General features: G+C 41.9%; 1 protein-coding gene across 3 annotated transcripts in view; it reads right to left on the bottom strand.

Moving 5' to 3' along the window:
• The window catches only part of mtss1lb (MTSS I-BAR domain containing 2b), a 69849-nt gene extending 50245 nt beyond the window's left edge, over positions 1-19604 (bottom strand). For all 3 annotated transcript variants that reach the window (XM_029499145.1, XM_029499147.1, XM_029499146.1), the window contains exons 1-2: positions 19136-19604; positions 108-169 (exon numbers count right to left, since the gene is read on the bottom strand). In XM_029499145.1, coding sequence (XP_029355005.1) covers positions 108-169; positions 19136-19222 — 149 coding nt within the window. In that variant the 5' untranslated portion in view covers positions 19223-19604. The remainder of the gene's footprint in view (positions 1-107; positions 170-19135) is intronic.
• Positions 19605-20029: the final 425 nt, after the last annotated feature.

Here is a 20029-nt window from a genome sequence, read left to right as displayed (position 1 = left end):
AGCTTTAAAAGCCAGCAATTAGCACTTTAACAGTCAGAGTTAAAAACTGCTCAAAAGCAGTTTTACACTTTTGACTGTTCACTTATTTGTTTCACAAAGAAACTTACCGGAGCTGGGAATGCAGCTTGGTGGCCTTGGCACTGAAGTCCTCCCACACAGGATAGGAGCACTAGAAACACACAAACGACAACATGTTAGCATCGATGGTTATATATTTACGAAGAGGGAGCCTACACTTCCCTACATATTTTCCAGCTGCTGCTGCGGGGGGGGAGGCAGATATATTTCAAATGTGAATAAATGCAGGGGGGAAAAAGCTAAGAATGTTTCTGCAATCCAAACCCGCATGTAGTTTTGAGTTTCATGGAGTCAAGCTTCCGGGGTAGCTGCTCTTAGCAGATGCGTGCCACTCAGCTTTAATGCTTCTGAGCTCACTTTTAATGAGTTTTCAAGGTCACATCACTTTTCTCAGACTATCCTCTTAATTAGCCCCTTTACACCCTCTATCACTTCAGTAGTTAATAATGTTTCCTGCCACTGTGTTGATAAAACAGCTGAAGTTACACATGTATTTGCTTACTAAGATTTTACCCCCCCCACCCCCAGTATACTTTGGTCAGTATACAGAGTGGGTAAAACTTGACCAGAAAGAGTCCATTAAAAAAAACCAACAAAAAATAAACTACTTAAAAAAAGAAATTCTTTTTTCTTTTTAAAATGTTTTTATTGAATGTTTCATTCCTGCAGCCCCTAAAATATGACAGTTTGTTGTGGTTCTCTGTTTATTATTTTTATCAGAAATGAAATACCTTGAGCTTATGGGCGTTTGATCATCATCATTAGCATTACTGACAAATATATATTGTAATACAGATCAAAATATAACAAAAAAAAAGGCACTAATCTACACAACCAGTAGATTTACCTTTGTGACTTCAGCTCTGTTTTGATGACAATGTCTGTGTAGTTTCACATCTGTGGCAAAATCTTTAATTAAATAAAAAAGACTTCCTGGTTCAGTATTGACTAATAATGAAAATAACAATAGCAGAAGTGATCGTTTAAGTGGCAAATAAATCTAAAGTGAAGAGCTTAATGCAGACGATTCAGTAGCTTATACACTTTGTTCTCTCTCCGCACCTCTGGAGCTTTGTTTCTCTCACCCTTCTCATTATCTCTCATCAATGATATTCCCAGTTGTCTTCACACAAAAGCATCTATAGACACACAGAGACACACACACCCTCACCCCAGTGTCTCTAGTCTCTCCACCAAAACAGCAGCCACCCCTCCTCTCCTCCTTATGCACACATCTAATCCATCTACCCAAACACACAAACACACACACACGCAGCCACAAACAAACACATAAAGAACACTTAATGGCTGCGGGCATCAGGCAGCTTCAAAGGGTTTGACTGGAGCAGTTGGGACTGCAAACACAATTCATAACTAAAGCTTTGTCTCTGATGGATCCTCCCACACCTCTTTCAGATTACTGCTTTATCACACACCCCCAGCCTCAGCACATATTACATTACACTTGATCCATGTTAACCTATAACCCCATTAAATGCTTGAAAATTGTGTGGGTGTGTGTGCCTGCGTTTGCGGTAAGTATGGTGCAGGAAGAGGCATTTCAATATCAGGTGTAAATATCCTTACAGGAGAAAGAAAAAAAAAAAAAAACAACCCAAAACAGCGAAGGTGAAGAGCGCTACCCGAAGAAACAAGAAGCGGTGAAAGGTGAAGGTGAGCGAGGACAGTAGTTTGGAAATGTGTGTGTGTTGAGGGGTGGGGCCTGTCGTGATGTCAGCCTGGCACAGACAGCACGGGCTATATAGTCTTTGATCTAGCCTGTTTGATGTGGCTTAATTTGGTCTGATATAAAAGCTAACCCCTCCACCCTCCTCTTCCCAACGCACACACACACAGACACACACACACACACACACCCCCTGATCCCTCCCCTCCTAAGCTGTTTGAAGTGCCCCGCGGAGCTTAAGTAGTGTGGACAAGAGATAACGTGAAGTGACGCCCTCCTCCTTGCGCACACACACACGCACACACACACACACACTCTCATCCATACACACATTACCCACCCTCTGCCTCATCAGCATATTTTAGGCATTTCAATCTAATAAAAGGCCTGGTGGCAAGTGACCAAGTGATGATTGCTTGTATATATGTGTGTGTGGGACACTTGAAGAACGCAGTGCTTCCTAAGGCCAAATGACATACACAAAACTTCAGAGAAAGAAAATTATATTGATCATAAATGATCTGGGTGGGTGGTTAGCCTGATGCCTCACAGCAGGAAGGTCTTGGGTTTGATTCCCTGGGCTGGGGCCTTTCTGTGCCGAGTTTGTATGCTCTCCTCGTGCCTGCGTGGGTTTCCTCCCACCATCCAAAGACATCATGTTTGAGTTAATTGGTGACTCTCAATTGTCTGTAGGTCTGAGTGTTAGTGTGAGCGGTTGTTGGTCTCTGTCTGTCTCTGTGTGTTGCGAGGGACTGGAGATCTTTCCAGGGGGTACCCAGCCTTGCCCAATGTGAGCTTGAAACGGCTCCAGCACCCCCTGCGACCCGGAAATGGATAAGAGATAGAAGATAATGAATTAAATACATGATATGGCTCTGCACCAAAATTTCATGTGGTTTGTCCCTCGGCCTGCCGTAACTCATCTTTCCTCCAAGTGTGGTGCAAATTGCTTCACTGCTTTTTGTGTTATCCTGCTGACAGATAAACAGATACCATTGATCTATCTGAGCTGAAGAGAAACCGGAAAATTAAGTTTCTATTCTTCAACAAAGAAACCTAATTCTAAAAGTGTAAAAGTTCCATAGTTTCCACCGGTCACAGTCAGACTCTCTGATTCACACTCAACTCCTCTTGGTGGTGGTAATGGCCCAGAGCATAGTTTGTCTACAGATGTAGAAAAACATAAAAAGAACTGGGCCCACAGGGAGTTGTTATCAAAACTTATTTGTCACCTTAGTTGATAATTCTCTGTGCACCTTGTGCATTCTCAAGGTGCACTGAGGTAGTTTTGCCTCATAATATAAGTATACTGTGTATTATTACATGTATTTACAAATCAGCCGTAACATTATAACCACCGTCTCAAATTGTGAAGGCGCCGCTCCCCAACATGACCTAGGAGGCCTGGACTCCTCCGGATCAATGGAACTGAGCTGTGGTATCTGGACTGAGACGATAGCAGCATTTCCTTTAAGTCTTGGAAGCTGTGAGGAGGAGCCTCCATGGATCAGACCAATAAATCCCACTCGCAGATGATTTCATTTGATGTATTCAAACCATAATTTCTCCTTTGAAAAATAGAGGAAAAGACAACAGAGACTCATGTTAAGGACCTAGATTATCAGGTCATTGTTCCTTCATGTCTCTAAATTCAGATTAACCGAGCAACAAGGACAAGCACAGAATCCATGTGTGACCACAACCATTTGCATCTTTCCATGGACGTAATCATTGCCTATAAATCAGATCTTTAAATATGATGATCTTTAAATGAATTTCTTCTTGAATTAAGGCCTTTCACCGATGGAATGAAAATAAGTAATCTCAGTCAGTTAAAATGAACCTTAAAAGGATAGATCGTTGTTTAAATTCAGTCAGATGTGAGTTGCCAGCATTTTAGAGATTTTTCAAGAAGATTTGTTAAAAGCTGGGAGCAACTGCTTTAAATGTTTCATGAAAACACCTTGACCTCCGTTGATTAAAGATCATCAGACTGATGGGTAGTGAGAGAGTAAGTGATGATAACGACGACGTGTTGCACTGTAGTTAGATTAGTCTTGAGTTGGATTTGAGAAGAAAAAGAACTGACAAATAAAATTCACAAATTGAATGATCATGCTGGTAATGTGTTTTTAAAAATCAAGCAGAATTTTTATATATTTGGGACTTTCCAGTAATCCTTTGCTACTTAACGATGTCTGTAGTAGAAATGGAGGAAACTGAATTATCTTACAAAGACAGAGTCTGTCCAGACTCAAAGATCTACTGTGTGAATTCTCTGGGACTCGACACCAGTCTGTGAGCTCTGTGCTTCATAAATGTGTCTGTGACTGTGTGTGTGTTTGCCTCCAAGCATGTGACCATAAGCGCTGCTCTCATACGATGGTAGGACTTGAGATATCACGGTGGCCGAGGGGCAGATACACAGCATGTGAGAGACTGTGAGTGTGTGCGATGGCTTTTTGAATTGTATGCTGTTAAATCACCACTTCCTGTGTCACAGAAAAACTCAGAACAGCATGCATGATTACCTCTTATACACACACACACACACATATATGCATGCACACACACACCTATACAGACCACAGATACATATCCCAGAGTAAACTAAAGATGTATCCCAGCTTTCTTTCCTCCCTGCTTTCCCAAATAGTTTGAAAAACCATGATTCGATTGCCTCAAGGCAACATTACACAAGCACTGTTTTTTCATTCATGTGATCAAATGGGGGAAATTTTTCACCTTTATACTCTACACCTTAATGCTTCGGCGGTACTTGATCCTTTATTCCCTCCCTTCCTTCCTTCCTCTTTCCTTTACGGCCGCCTCTGTCAGAATAAAGCAGCTATGAATGGAGCGTGTCCTAAAGCTGCCAACTCCCATTCATTCGCCACGAAGAATTGCAACAGCACATCAGGCAGTGTAAATCAGTGACAACCAGCCATCATATATCTGATATGAAGAAGCCCAAAGTGCAGCTTATGGCCCCTGTTTCTGTGGTGAATCTAAAATGTAAAAGGCCAGCAGAAAATTGCTTTTGGCCTGACAGGATGATGGATCCACCCACAAGCTGTTGGAGGCTCCGGCAGCATTCTCATTTTTGGTCTGGCTGTAACTTTTGTCTTAACCCCAAAAGACTCCTCCTCCTTCCTTCTTTCCCCTCCTTCATTACTTCCTTCCTTTCTTCCTTGAAAAAGCCTGATATGAGCAGCATTCTGTTGATTGCTCAATTTTATTTCTTTGATCCTTCTCTAACTGCTCCATCCCTGCTGCTCTCTATTCTTGGTAGAGTTCGGGCTATCCTTGGTTTTTACTTCCATTAACGTACTTATAGCAGCTCTCAGCGGGGATTGCCACATATTGTAATTTTCGTCTCTTTTCTTGGAATTTCGCCTCTACTGGAAAGCTACAGAGACAATGGGAGAAAGGAAGGCCTGAGACATGCAGATACAGCACACAGCTACAGTCAGACTGTGTAGGTGACATTCATTACCCTGGATCTGAAACATTTAAGTTCCACAGCACTTCCATCTTTTTATGAACTCCTACTGTTAATGACTGTAACAATTCTGAAAACAGGAACAAAACTATGACACAAACATTGATAATGTTATGTTACATTTGTTATGTTTGGATTACTGGAGAACTGCCAACCTCTCAATCAACACTGTACAGTAACTCACATGATCTCAAAATCTTTATTCTTTTTAAAGTCAAGGCATGATGTATGATTTAAATGCCAGCCATTACCTCTATTTTTCCATCCTCCAATTGTAGCTGTGATTGTACATGTAGCCGTATTTATGATCAAGTGATCAGTAAAAGTTGGCTGGCATACAGTGATGACTCTAAGGACACAGACAGAATTCTATCTTGGTTTATATTCTCATAAATCATTTGGAATTAATACATCTGGGCGGATGGGTTTTTTTTTTTTATGAATTTGGTCAGTGAGTGAGGTAATGCGAGATGGGGCATCAGGGAAATTAGTTGGGCAGTGGGCTATCAGATGGAAGGAGAAATAAAATAAGATGATTTAAAGCTATTAGATTGTTAAGATGGGTGGAGATTGTTTATTTTAAGAATGATTGAGACAGTTAAAATATGAACTGAACTCAATTAAAAAGAAAACAAAAGGAAACTGAAGCTACATTTCAGGTCTATTTTTGTAAAATTAACTGCCTGAAATGCAGCATATTTTATATGTAGTTATTACAGCTATTATTCTTCTTCGAATAATGAATGACCATATAAAAGGACGTATGTTATTATTACAGAGGGTTTTTTTTTATAAGCCTTCAATGGCCTCATGCTGTGTCACTATAACTTTATGCTTTTTTCTGGTTCCAGACCATCGAATTTGAAGCCACAGCTCAGATTTGCTCAGTGATTCACATAAAGCCTGATGTTGTTTGCCCTTGTCTAATGTGTCTGCCAGTTGGAGAAACAACCAGCCAATCAGATCTCAGAAGTCATGATTAAAAACTGCTTTTTCTAAGATAAATCACCTAAGCAAAAGCTGATATGCATTTTTTTTTTAATTTCCAATTTGACTTCAATTTAAAAAAAGGGGTTGAGTCATCTTCAACCTGATGACCCATTATGGGTACAAAAATAAAAACCAAACTGTGCTTTACCCTCCACTTGATCCCTGTTTTAATTCTGACTTTACAAGTGTACCATTGTATATTCCCCCTCCCCTTCAAAAATACTTCCCTGATGTCCCAGTAATATATCGACTATTTTCTTTTCCCTTTACATTCTTTCTCCCTCTAATCCTCCATTTCATCTGGTCCTGACTCTGGAGTCTGGGGTTCAGTCAACAGTCCTCTGGCCTAGTTCTCACACCACCACCAGTGCACCCAGTCTGCCCAGCGCTCCATTAAGAGCTCCAGTCCACCACTCACTACAGTGCATGAGAAGCTTACTGTCTCCTCTCATTCTTTTGTTCCCTTTGTTTCCCCCACAGCAAGACAGAAAAACAGAGGAAATCCAGCAAGAGAGACAGAGGGAGAGAGAGGACAGTTGGAGGCAGGCAGAGAGGGATGTTGGGATTATCCAGATTTTTTTTGTTGTATAATCGAGCCAATTCACACGTTAAAGAGCGACGCAAGTACCAAACAAAAGAGGCTAATTTCACAGCGCTTAATATGCATAATCAACTGGCAGCGAGTTTTCAAAAAGCAGATCAAACTCATTTTTTATCAAGACTGGGGATGGATATATAACCCGCAGAGAAAAATGCCACATGATATCTGCTTCCATTTGTACCAGAAAGGATGGCAGGGTCTTTTGTCTCTTTCATCGCTGACTGCGCGGCTACAGTGATTCAGATTCACCGACACTGGTGAAGCTTTATGTCTCCGTTTTAATGTACTGAAAAAGGATTGAATATAGACATGCGTCGAGGGCCGGATCAGTTCAACTGGCCGTGTTAAGGGCACTCTGATGACGGGGGCCATCTTCTCAGGGACATGATAGACTGTGCTGTCGTCAGTCATTCAGTTTTAATTTTACTTATAGATGTGCATCAAAGACCATTTCACAAAATTGAGGCCCCATTATCCCAAGCAAAGTCAGGTTGATGATTATTCGTAGTATGGCAACAATCAACGACATATGTGCTGAGCTGTAGAACCCAAAAACATACAACAGGAGAAAATGGTTGATAGTTTGAATTTCTTGAATTTCTCTAATAAAACAATTTAATTGTTAGATTCTTCAAAAGGAGAAACTTTTAAGTAAAAGGAGTCGTGTGGGTTAGGGGTGCTTCTTTGGTCGGCCATTTTATTATTTTAAAAAAGTCTTGTTATTGTCGGTACGACAAATGCTGTAGATATTCATTGTACCTGCAATAATAAGTGGTATAACTCCAGCTTAACTAGTCAAGAACTAAACTACTTTGTGGAACGGGTCAAAGTAAAATAAATCTGAAATCTGACTGTTATATCTATGCCATAGTCGCAGCCTGTCTGCTTTCGTTTAAAAAAGCATTATGCGGTAGGAAGATAAGTGGAGTCATGATTTCCTCCACCATGCTGAGTAAATCACTTCTCCCAGCAAATAGGCTGGCACTCTGTTTCAGAGGGAGAGGGATTAGCATGCAGATGAGGAGACAGAGGCTGCCTTCCTGCATAATTGATGAAGTGTAGCAGCTAATTTCAATCTAAACATAGTGATGAGGGGAAAGAGGAAACCATCTGTGTGTTGTTGTGTCTCTGCACTGCAAGGCCAGAGATCACACACACCGTATCAATGAAACATCTGCACAATGGGGCGTCCGTGTCCATTTTTTTGGTTAAAATCGTACTCTCATACCAGACAGGATTAGCAATGAAAGTGCACAAATAATCAGGTGCTACATTACATGCTAATGTGTTGCAACAAGAGTCAAAGGCGAGAGATGGGAAGAACATCATCGTCACTAGCATCTGTTTCAAACACAACAAAAAAACACTTGTAAAATAGTTCTAAAGAGATCTAAACAGAAACTTTCAATGAAAATTCAAACATACACCACTAGAGTCAACACAAACATACAGCCAGACGAAAGTCATGCAGCAACAATATATACAGCACTGACAAAAATACTCCATTAGTGAACTGGCTCCTATTGTCGAAAATCGTACTTTGGCATGTGATCGACTTTGGGTGAATCAGACAGATTAAAAGGTGCAATTTTTCGAAAAATGAGTTTTAAAAGTCCAACTGGTCCTGACCAGCCAACTGTTTGTTGTGCTCTGCAGCGTTTGTGTCATGGACCAGTGCTTCACCTCCAGTCCAAGACGCTGGAGATGCATTTGCCCCTTGGGAGTAGAGGCCTGCCTGGTGGGAGGGAAACACCAGGTGGAGCTAACTGGTTAGCAGTGAATATTCCATATGAACACAGCAAAAAGCCTGTTCGCAGCAATTTTTGTTAACAGAAGGGCGCATTGTAAGCAAACATAAGCAGCGAGTCTCTTGTTTTTAACAAAGTCTTTCTGTTCTTAGTCAGAAGACATACCCAAGATGAGACGACTCTAATGGCATCATTATGGTTGTTTTGTCTGACTTTAGTAACCTCCACCAGAGCCACAGATGGCATTATACAACTGTTCTCTTGCTGTCTGAGTAGTGGCACCAATGGAAGGTAAACTGATTTTGATCTGAGACAACCTCTTTCTGCTCTATATGTAGCTTTCAGGCCCAAGCAGTGTTTCACACGTGAACATAGATTATCAAGCACCAACCACGAAATGAAGAAACATTCATACCCAGGGCATACAGGACACCTATCAAAGACAAGACCAAGATGGGTCAATCATTATATTTCACTGGATCATATTTTCACAGAAGACGTCAATCATCCAGGCTTTTATATTTATGAAGATGCCACTTAGCTGTTTCTTTCCTCTCCCCATTATTGTCTGTATTGCTCCATCAAATCACTTAGTCCAAGTGATGGCTGCTGTTACTGTAAGCCTCAGTCTTCAGAGTGATAGATGTATGTGTGCAGGCACACACGGAGCAAAGGACTTGTCTTTACAGAGAAAAAAAATCACGACTGTGAGTCAATTTGATTCAAGTCAATAACCGAATAGTTATTAACATATGTTAACTGCAGCAAAGTTATTGTGGCTTTGACAGCATTACTGCTGACCTTGAAATGAAAGTTACACTTTGGCTTGGGTTTTACAACCAGCAGCTTCAGTGTATTTGGTTCTTTTTCACCACTTTAACGAATCTGAGTCTCAATCTGTTGTTTTCTGCAAATTTTGCAGCTACCTGCCCAGCAACAACAGACTACGCTAGCAAATATGTGGTGGGCACAGTGCAACATTGGCTGGAGATCAAAACGGACAGAAAGGAACTGAATATTGGACTTAAATGTTAAATTGGATGTGATCCGACACACTACTTTAAAAGGTCCCATGCTTTACACTTTACAATCCATTATTTAGTTTGAAATGAGTTTGATATCCATATGAATATGATTGTAGCTTTAAGTACCAAAAACCACTAAATTATGTCTTGGGCTATTCTCTGGAGCTCGAGTAATGACAGATGGATAAGCCAATTGGCTGAATAATATAGTGGATAAGAGCATTGACCATTTTTTTGTGAAATCACAAGTCTTGATGGCTTATTTTAATTGATGGTCATTTTAATTCTTAATCCCTGAATATTTCAAATTTGAAAGAATTTATGATACACATAGACCTGCTGTATAATTAGCCTGTAATGCTTGCACTACAATCAGGGGTGTAGCAAATATTAAATGTGAATAAAAAAATCAGTTTAGATTTAGAAAAATCAGTTCAGGAAAAAAATAGGAGTGCATCAGTACCATACCCCTGGATCGGTGTGATTTTTAGCATGAACCAGCTGATGGCCCAATTACAAATTTATGAATTGGTTTTATGTTGTTGCTGTGCTGCTGAATCCTCCATCTGCTCAGTGTCTGCAGCTCTCTCTCTCTCACACACACACTGATTAAACCCCCGCAAGATTTTGCATAGTTACATCAGATCGCGCTCTGTTTGCGTGACAAAAGTACCAAAGTACTTGTTCCCTCGTCCTTGATAAACCTATTTGAAGGTAAGCGATACCGCATTTATAGCACCGGCTTATAATAATTCATAATGTAAAATGACTGTCTACTTTAAATTAGGAATGCTATCAGATAGCATCATATGCCATCAAATTGTATCGAATCGAATCATATCAAATCCCCCACAATCAAATCAAACCCATTCATTCCATTTTAAAAATGTATCATCCCTGCATCATATAGTACCTCATGTATTCATATAATTCCAAAATATTGTAATGTAAAGCTATGCAGCTACATGACAGGAAGAATAGGGGCGCCTCAGCACTGGCAGCATGCATTTAGCTCTAAAGGCTGTCAGTGCTCATTGACAGGAGGGGCGGCGCATCTTTATGGCTGGAGAGAGATGCTGCATTGTAATTTTCTATACTCCAAATTTCCCCTTGTTGGACCTTTCAGTTTGGAGGCAAATGTTGATACACAATAACATACGCACACACAATATATACCAATGTAAGCAAATCTTTCTAGATGAAGATGAAATATATAGAGCATGAACCTTTTCTATAAGCAGTTTCTTATTAAAACGAAGAAGATAATATTGATTGGCCACAGTCATTGTTATGGTCTGTGTATGTCTCTGGCCTGTTCATAATGATCAGTGTGTTTTACAGTGAACAGCTGAGTGTGATGAGAAGGCTTTGACAGGCCTGACAAAGGGTTCAGTGAAAGAGGCTGTCTTGGCCGACTCCCAACAGTCTCCACGCCTCCCATGGCTGGTCCTCGCCATTCATCTCTACCGGCCCTAACGAGCCCCGGGGCCCAAAAGACCTCAGAGATTTTAACAAGCTCTAATGAGGGAGATGCTCCTTTTACGTGTCCTGTGACTCCGCTGGCACCCTTTACTTTGAGTGAATATTTAATTACATTGGTTTACAAGTTTCAAGGTCAAAAGAGGGTAATTCTCTCTAAGCTGCAGTACAAAACATAACTCACTTCTCCTCCTTTAAAAACCTCTTCTTCTGAAAGGAGGCCGCATGAATCTCCAGGTTTTCAGGTCTGCTAAGGAAATGCTTCAGTTCAGCCTCGGTGGAGGAATATAAACCCAAGAGGTCAGAGCCACAGCCATGATGGCAACCAAATGTCAGAGTGAAACCAACATACTTCAAAAGACGTTGCTGCAATAAATATTTTTGCTCAGAGATTGAACTTCAAGGAGTATTTTCTTAATGAGTCATTTTTTGTGTGTGTGTGTGCTTTAAAAAAGCAAGACAAGGCCTAACCGTAGAAAACTGTCAGACGCAATGTTATTATATAAGTGAAAACACTCCATAAACGCCCTTGTTTATGTGGGTTTGCACTAAATGAACTGTTGGACAAGAATCTGATCAACTCAGCAATAAAAGCTAACATAATTTATGCAAATCAAAAATGGTAGATTTAAAGAGACGTGGCTTGAGGTATTTTAATGTTTCTGTTAACTGGGAATCTTTACTGGTACTGCTGTTGGCACACTAGCACATGACAGAAGTCACTTCATCGCTGAGCTTCTGCCACTGCTCACTATGGAAGATCGAATCAAGACTTCATGGATAAAGAGCAGTCACGAGGATAAGAGCTGTGTCTGTTGTATCCTTCCCCTCTCTATTGACACGCATCCCGGGCCTCTGTTTTTTGACAACAGCCCTATGGTGAGAAGTCCTGTGGACCACACAGACACAAACATACCCGTGATTTGACTAATGATATGCTTCTATAGAGGATCTTCAGAGTTGACAAAGAGCAGATTTACAGGACATAATTGTCACAGGCCTTTAAAGGGAGAGACAACAATGGCCAGTCTCTGTTGCGAGGATCCTGACAAGTTTACTTCCACTTCTCCGGATTTGCTGGTGTTGCCGTTTTTCCATTTTGCCACTTTAATAAGGTGGAACACCAGCCCCAGCGCATAATGTGCATTCAGCTTCCTCTATTTCCTTCTCTGGTACTGATTTAATTTTCTTTTCAAGTTGTAGGAAAACATACAAATTAAACATTCTTTCAATCATCAGCTCTTAAATAGAGGTTTTCATTGAATTATTATGGTGTTTATTTAGACTCATGAATTATTGCTTCTGCTGATGATTGGGTCCTTGAAAGGCATGACTGCAGCATGGTGGAGCAAGGAAAACATAAGAACCTCGAAGATGACACCAAATGATCAACTAAATTCTTAATCAGGTCACTGAAAAAACAATTATATGACTAACTACTAATAAAATATGGATTGATTGCAATAGTAATGCAATGACACTCCTGTTCTGTTGGTTAGGGTTGGAGTGGATCTGTAGGGAAGGTTAGGTAAAACTGCTAAAACACCACCAGAGGCATACCCGACTTTTAACCAAACGGCACAACACAAGCAGTCTCAAACATTTTAGTTCATCAAATGAGGCTGACTCAGAACACAAGAAAATCCCCTTTGACGCACATTTAACAGCACAAAATTAAGATGTTTAATAATAATTATATATATTCAGGTACAAAAGCATTTGCCATTTGTATAGCTAAATTCCACCAATGTTACTACTCTGCCTGTGGTGAATTTCTATATATCTCTTCCATTCAAATTTGAAGTCATAAAGTTCTGTGTAACTCTGTAGAATAATGGCTGTTAGGGCAGGTTTCTGTCACAGTTGAGTTGCTTGTTAGCCATCTGATTAGCGTCTGAGCGGAGGAGCAGGTGACATATCTGGCACGTTTGTTCATTTTGGAGAATTTTTCACATGAAAGTCCACTAATAATCAAATTTATACATTTAGCTGGGAGTTATTGACAGGTATTGGCCATACCTAGTTTCTTAGCTTAGCTTCATCGCTAGCTAAACCACCAGTGAAAGAACTAGCTTTAGGTCAGCCTTCAAGTAAGACACCCAAAAGGCTGGCAGTGCTAAAGCTGCTGATGGGGACTGCCTCCTCTTACCACAGTTATAAAACCAAAGTCTGGGTTCCACGCAAGCAGCCACGATGGCTATGGCAGAGCAGCCAACTCTTCAAAATCACTTCCAGGTCACCTCAATCCAGCTATAATTGTAGGTCACACTTTTGCTATCAGTTTCATTCATTCATCTCCTACCGGTCATCTGTTTCCAGGTCACGCGGGGTGCTGGAGCCAATCCCAGCTCACGTTGGCCGAGGGTGGCAAACACCCTGCACAGAGTCACCAATTAACCCAAACATGCATGTTTTTAGACGGCGGTAGGAAACCGGGGTATCCTGTCTCCACACAGAATGGCCCCAGGGAACCGAACCCACAGCCTTCTTGTTGTGGGCCAACAGCGCTAACGATTATGGCACAGTGATGCATATTTTTATTTCAAAAGCATAAAAAGTTAAAGCCTTTTCAAGATGAATTTTTTCACAGTGGAAAGAGCGGGATAACCCACATACATGTGAGGTTGTGTGTTAAATAATACTCTACACACACTGTGGTGTGAAGCATGGTCATGGAAAGAAAATATAAGCAAAGCAGATGTGGTTGGCCAACAAAAGCTGCAGTCTCTTCCTGCTACCCACTGTAACCGAGCTGAGGATCTTTCTCTGAGATCTGAGATTTGGCTCTGCATGGCTGAAGAGAAAAACATGTTCTTCAAAGAAAAAATAAGGCCTCAATTTATGTCTGATGCTTGTCCATGGAACCATTTAAATGCTTGCACTCCCTATTTTTATGGCAAGCTGTGAATCAATGAATGATAAGCATTCATAACACTTTCCACATTTCAGTGAGCTAATATCAGCTGATATTTTGATCAGGCTGATTTATGACTCAAACATAAACTGGTGCTAATGTTACATTGAGATCTTTACATAATTTTACTACTTTACCAAATGTATTCATACATAGTATATGGACATCAAGATGTGCACGATATAATATAGTAATAATAAAGTAGTATATGAATTTTATTATCATTGTTGATTTGGTTTCCTTTTTTTTATAGCTCATATTTTAGTAGCTTTGACTCCTGTATAATAAGAAGAAATACATTTTCACATTTGAAGAAGATTCAATCACCAAATGTTTGGGAGCTTTACTGTGTGAATGAAATATCCTGTCAATCTGGATGACTGTTAAAGAGATAAACTTCTAGAGCACAAAGTAATTTTGGTTATGGTCAAAACAAATGAATGACTGAATCCCCTCGATGTAAGAAAATATAGATATGATTTGTATATGTCAATAAATCCCTCCTCGCAAAACTTCTCACTCTACATTGATGGTCACTCAGTAACCCCCCAGCACGAAACCACATCATCATGGACCCTCTCCTGTCATTCAAGTCGCACATCAACCACGCCACCAGAACATCTTTTTTCCTCCTCCTTCGCATTGCAGGCCTCCGCCCCACCCTTTCCTCCCCAGCCACTGAGACATTCAACCACACCTTCACCGCCTCCAGACTAGACTACTGCAACAGCATCCTTCATGGCCTCCCTTCTACTGTCCTCCAAAAACTACAATAAGTTCAGAACTCAGCTGCTCACCCAGTCCTGCTCCAGAGAAGGAGAGGACGCATCACTCCCATCCTCCATCACCTTCACTGGCTCCCCAAACAGCAACGCATCAACTTCAAGATCTTCCTACAAGATCACCTACAGAGCTTTGAACAATCTTGACCATACCTCACTGATACCCTTCATCGCCGCCTCTGCCTCCGCCTCCGCCTCTTTAAGACCACCTGTGACACCTGACCATCCTCCTACACTCCCCACCTCCGATGTGTATCTGTCCGTTTTTTGTATTTACTTTTCTTTTTGTGTGTGTCCCAATGAAAAGCATTTTTGTGTACAGTGAAAAGTGCAATATAAATTTGATTTATTATTATTACTTTATTATTATTATTATTATTATTATTATTATTATTATTATTATTATTATTATTATTATTATTATTATTATTATAACATATTACTAGTATCCACTGGTCTGTAACCAATTGAGCATGAAGATGACCTCTGTGTCTTATCATGTTACCCCTCCATGACCTGTGTGTGCAATTCACTAGAAAGTAACGAGACATAGCCTCCAGCGCTACACATTGCCAGACAACTACATAATGCGCACTCACACACACACACCCAAACACACATATGTATATATACACCATTTGCTGTCGAAGCATATGCAGAGGTTTCATATATCTATCTCAAAAGCCAAGCATCCTCATTTTAAGCATTTCAGTGAAACACGAAAGGGACCAATGCCAGCTTGCATGTTTCATCCACCGATGACACGGAGCAGACATACGCCCAGTCACTGACTGCCTTGGGCAGGGGATCTGCTGAGGAGAGAAAGAGGAAGGGAGGACCAAAGGAGGCGCAGGATGGGGAAGAGGAAGATGTTGGAGAAAGAGGAAGAAAAAGTGCTTTCGAAGCAAGGAATTCACGAGCACGCATGACATCTAAAAGCACCGAGTATCAGGCCCATGACCAAAGATGAATGTGAAAAATCAAAACTGCAGGAACCAGAGCCAATTCAACTCAATTTTATTTGTACACCACCTAATCATTATATCTATATTATCTCAAGACACTTGCCCTTCCTTCCTTTAATATCAAGGAAACTAAGGCCTCTACACTCCTCTCAGTATGGTTTTAAGGTTTAGCGATAATTGCAACTGGAGCTTCAAAACTCAACTTCAATAACAAGAACGCCTCTTTAAACGTTTGAAAGTTTAAAATAGACTTCATAATTAGATCATAGATAGGTTAGCCTACAAAATAAAGGACAGTATGATGGTGACAGTCACACTTTACTGTGACCAACTGGAATTGCACAAATACCAGAAAATGAAACTATTTCTTTTTATTGGTCTATTCTTTGAAATTTAAACACTGGGTAAAATCCAGATCATAACATTTTCACAGTCATTTTTGACATGAAACAGAAGTACACACAGTTTCTATGACTTTACGCAGTCACATCACAGACAGGTTTTGGATACGCATCTGCCAAACTATACAGACATTTTGCAGTGCACATATCATGCATTGGGGTTTTTAAGATGTCTGCTCTCCACCAACTGTTTAATTGCATCTACTTGATAAAACCAGCTGTCATAACCAGCCTGATCGCAACTAGCCAATGTAGAAAAGTAATGAATCCATTCCATTTTTCTGACAAACGGCTTCTTCTTTGGTGAGCATTCAACACCGATTAAAGCCACATTGTTTCCTGTCACTGTGAGTTTCAGGCCTGACAACACAGTGATTCTCATCCACTTGCTGAAATTCATTCACTGCCTCCGTGGGGACTGAGGAATCCATCCACTCTAGGCTGGGGCAATGGAGTGGGGTTTTTTTTTTTTTTTTTTGGTCCAGGCTGTAGTGACCCATATATTTCAGGGAGAGCTGGATAACATAAACAGGAGGACCATTAGAAACTAGATTAATAATAGATGAAAACAGAGCCAGTGTAAGAGAAGGGCGAGCAGGGAGAAGTCTTTAAAGTGGTATACTTTGAACACTGATTGCTCACTTTTATTCTCCACTGTGGGTGTTCGTGTTTCACTATCAATGTGAACTCACTCTTGAGGCTTGGTTCATATTTGTTCTTGACTCCGTTGCTCATTGCACGTATTGAGGCTTGACCGTAACTATGCTTACAGCCAGTTGTGGGAAAGTCAAGGACTTCTTTAAAGAATGCTGCTCTGTAGCCTGTAGCTGTGTCTTCATGAGAAAACATGCCTATAATACCGGGCCATCTCTGTAGGTTAAGGGGTTATTTCACAGTCAGGAGTTGAGATGTCATTTTCTGTGCCAAAAGTAAAATTGCTCTCCATCCTGAACTGTTAAGGAGCAATACAGATGCTGTGTCATAGGTGCTGATGTTGCTATGCAACGAGACCAAAATGGGTTTTCAGAGGGATGAGCATTTTCACGTTATCATCTCAAAATGGTTGTATTTGGCAAAACAATGATTTCCCATTAGCAGAATATACTTGAAAATGCCTTGGTTTGTGATCTGCATGCTGGGCGCATAATACAGCTCCCGGAAGATTCTGAATGAGCATGGATTATGGGAAATGTAGGATACCATGCTTTTAAAGCCAACAGTTAGGGATATATAGCATCTGCTGTTTCAACTTTCTCCATGAATCAGAAAAATCTGTTGTAATTACTCCCCACATATTATTAGTTAATTAGAAGAAAATGCTTTGAATAAGATAACCCTTCAATTAAAGGTAGACATATCTTCCATATTCTGCAGCGTATTTTACAATGGGAATAGTCTTTTGTTCTCTGTATTGTGTGCTACATTAGTATCCTGAATAATTCTTGTGTCTCGCTTTCTCTTACTCCCACATGTCTCTCTACAACAACAGAAAGCCGATAATCTCTTTAGTGCACAGTGGGAGTGCGGCATTGGCTGCGACCTCTACCATGGTAGTGTGTAAATAAAGTCTAAATAAAATGTGCTTCATCTTTAAAAATAAAAATGTGTGCCCTCCTCCGCTGGACTAAAGGTTTATGTACATTACACAGATGGAAATATTGAACATTAGAGAAACAAAGAGGGGAGGAGGAGACGGGGCAGGCAGAGCTCTATGGGTCCCCGGTTGGCGGACATATTGACAGACTGGATCATGAACCAACTGATGGACGCCTTCATCCACAGCATCTCACCGCTGCACCAGTTAGCATGGGTGGATGCTGAACCACCAAGGTGCCGTGAAGAGGTCCTCGAGCTGCAGTCAGTGATGGACAGGGAAACAGGCAGCCAGATAGACAGACACACAGAAACACAGACAGGGAGATGGAGAGTGACAGTCAGCTGTATAGACAGATAGGCAGACAGATGGACAGAGAGACAGGTGGCCAGATGTACAGACAGACAGGGAGACAGACAGAGAGACAGGCGAGCAGGCAGATAGACAGACAGTCAGTCAGTCAGGCAGAAGGGCAGACAGACAGGAAGGCTGTGTGAGTGACGGCTGCTCGGGTTCTCATGCCTTCATGTTTTCCTTGCGGATCAGCCTGACAGAAAATCAATGACGCTGCACTCTGGAGGAGACGCGCGGCGGCCACGAGAAAAGGCGAGAGCTCTATCGCGATGCTGAACATGCAGCTGCTGGAGACGACGACGTTGGTGTTGGTCGTGATGATGGTGAAGCCTCTCAAGCAACCGTCAACCCAGGTGCACACGTGCATGTGACGGAATGTGTCCAATCTATTGTTGCCTACCCCACCTACAGGACACAGACCGAGCCCGTCCTTTGGAGGTCCCGCTTTGCCCCATAAAGGAGAATGAATGGACTTCCTATGGCACCGTTCAGATACACGGCGCTTTTAACAGATTGCCCCACAGTCCTAATGCCAAACCCACATTCTGTGATTTTATCACCACATCGGTGTTTTTTGTTTGTTTCTTTGTTTTTCTACACGCTCTTTGATAAGCATGAAAGAACACAGTGGACTGGAAGTTTTTGTGGTGAGGAGGCGAGCTGGTGATTGTTGTTGCTGAGGAAGAGGAGGTGAAGCTCGGTCCGATAATGGGTGCATTCACGTCTACATGCGCAGGCAGTACTGTGTGTGTGTGTGTGTGTGTGTGTGGACGGGGGGGGGGGGGTGGATTTCGCACCATCAACCCATCCAGCCGCTGCACTGTCTCCTATACGGAACCATCAGCTACTGAGCACCATTACTAACCATCAGCCCATTCTAGCTCAAGCAGGAATCTCCTAATTCCGAACCGGACACCAGCTTCGGTATGATTAGTCTGCAGGATCATTCTCAGAGAAGCAGCCCATGTGTTTGACCGCGACCCGGTGAAACAGAAAAAAAAAGGCTTTTATTTACCTTCATGTCGTTGACAATCGCCTGGAATAAACCCCCGAGGGCCCCGCATTCCTTCTCCACGGTCTCCATGTTTGCCAAATCCACCATTCACCGGAATTTACAGAAGCGCGCACCAACTGCGCGCTACCAACACCCAGCAGGGAAAAAAATGTATTCCCACAAAATCACGACCGGGCTCTTCCCCGGTTCCTCCTTCCTTCAGTACCGGGGAGGGGGTGCAGGGAGAACAGGAGGAGGAGGAGAAGGGGTGGAAAGAAAGAATGATGCCAAAACAAACGGCTGGCGCTGCGGTCTCCTCCAGGCGAAGGGAAGATGGGTTGTGAGAGAGGAAAGATGGTCTCCCTCTCTCTCCCTCCCCGACTCCGGGTCAGTCAGGCGGTAAGACGTTCAGAAGGTGTCGGAACGACCATGCTCACCTTGGCGCAGCCAGCGCTACGCGAAGTCGGTGGGGACGCATGTGAAGGCTACGGAGAACCGGAGCGTGTGTGTGTGTGTGTGTGTGTGTGTCAGCGTCCGTGCATGCATGTGTGCGGAGGTAGAGGCAGGCTGTGATTGGTGCAGAGGCGGTGGGCTCAGCGGTGCGGGGAGAGCAGCCAGTAACACGATCCATGCAACTGCAATGGAGTGAAAGGAGGAGGCCGGACAACAGCGGACGGCCTGTCACATGGACACACGCTCGCAGACACACGGTGCACCACCAAAACAAAAATCAGCAAGGGTTAAATGTCAAAGACATTCAGCTACCAGAGGTGAGAGTGCACGTCCGTGCCAAAGTGCACCTGATAAATGACTTTGATACTGTCCTTACCAAAAAAAAAAAAAATCTAATTGGGTCAATTGGTCAACATTCATTCAACAGACTCCTCACTGCCAACTTTTTAGTTATTTATTTAA

The sequence above is a fragment of the Echeneis naucrates genome, chromosome 3 (assembly GCF_900963305.1).
Source record: "Echeneis naucrates chromosome 3, fEcheNa1.1, whole genome shotgun sequence".
In the NCBI taxonomy this organism is placed as follows: Eukaryota; Metazoa; Chordata; class Actinopteri; order Carangiformes; family Echeneidae; genus Echeneis; species Echeneis naucrates.
This window is presented reverse-complemented; position numbering and strand designations above follow the sequence as displayed.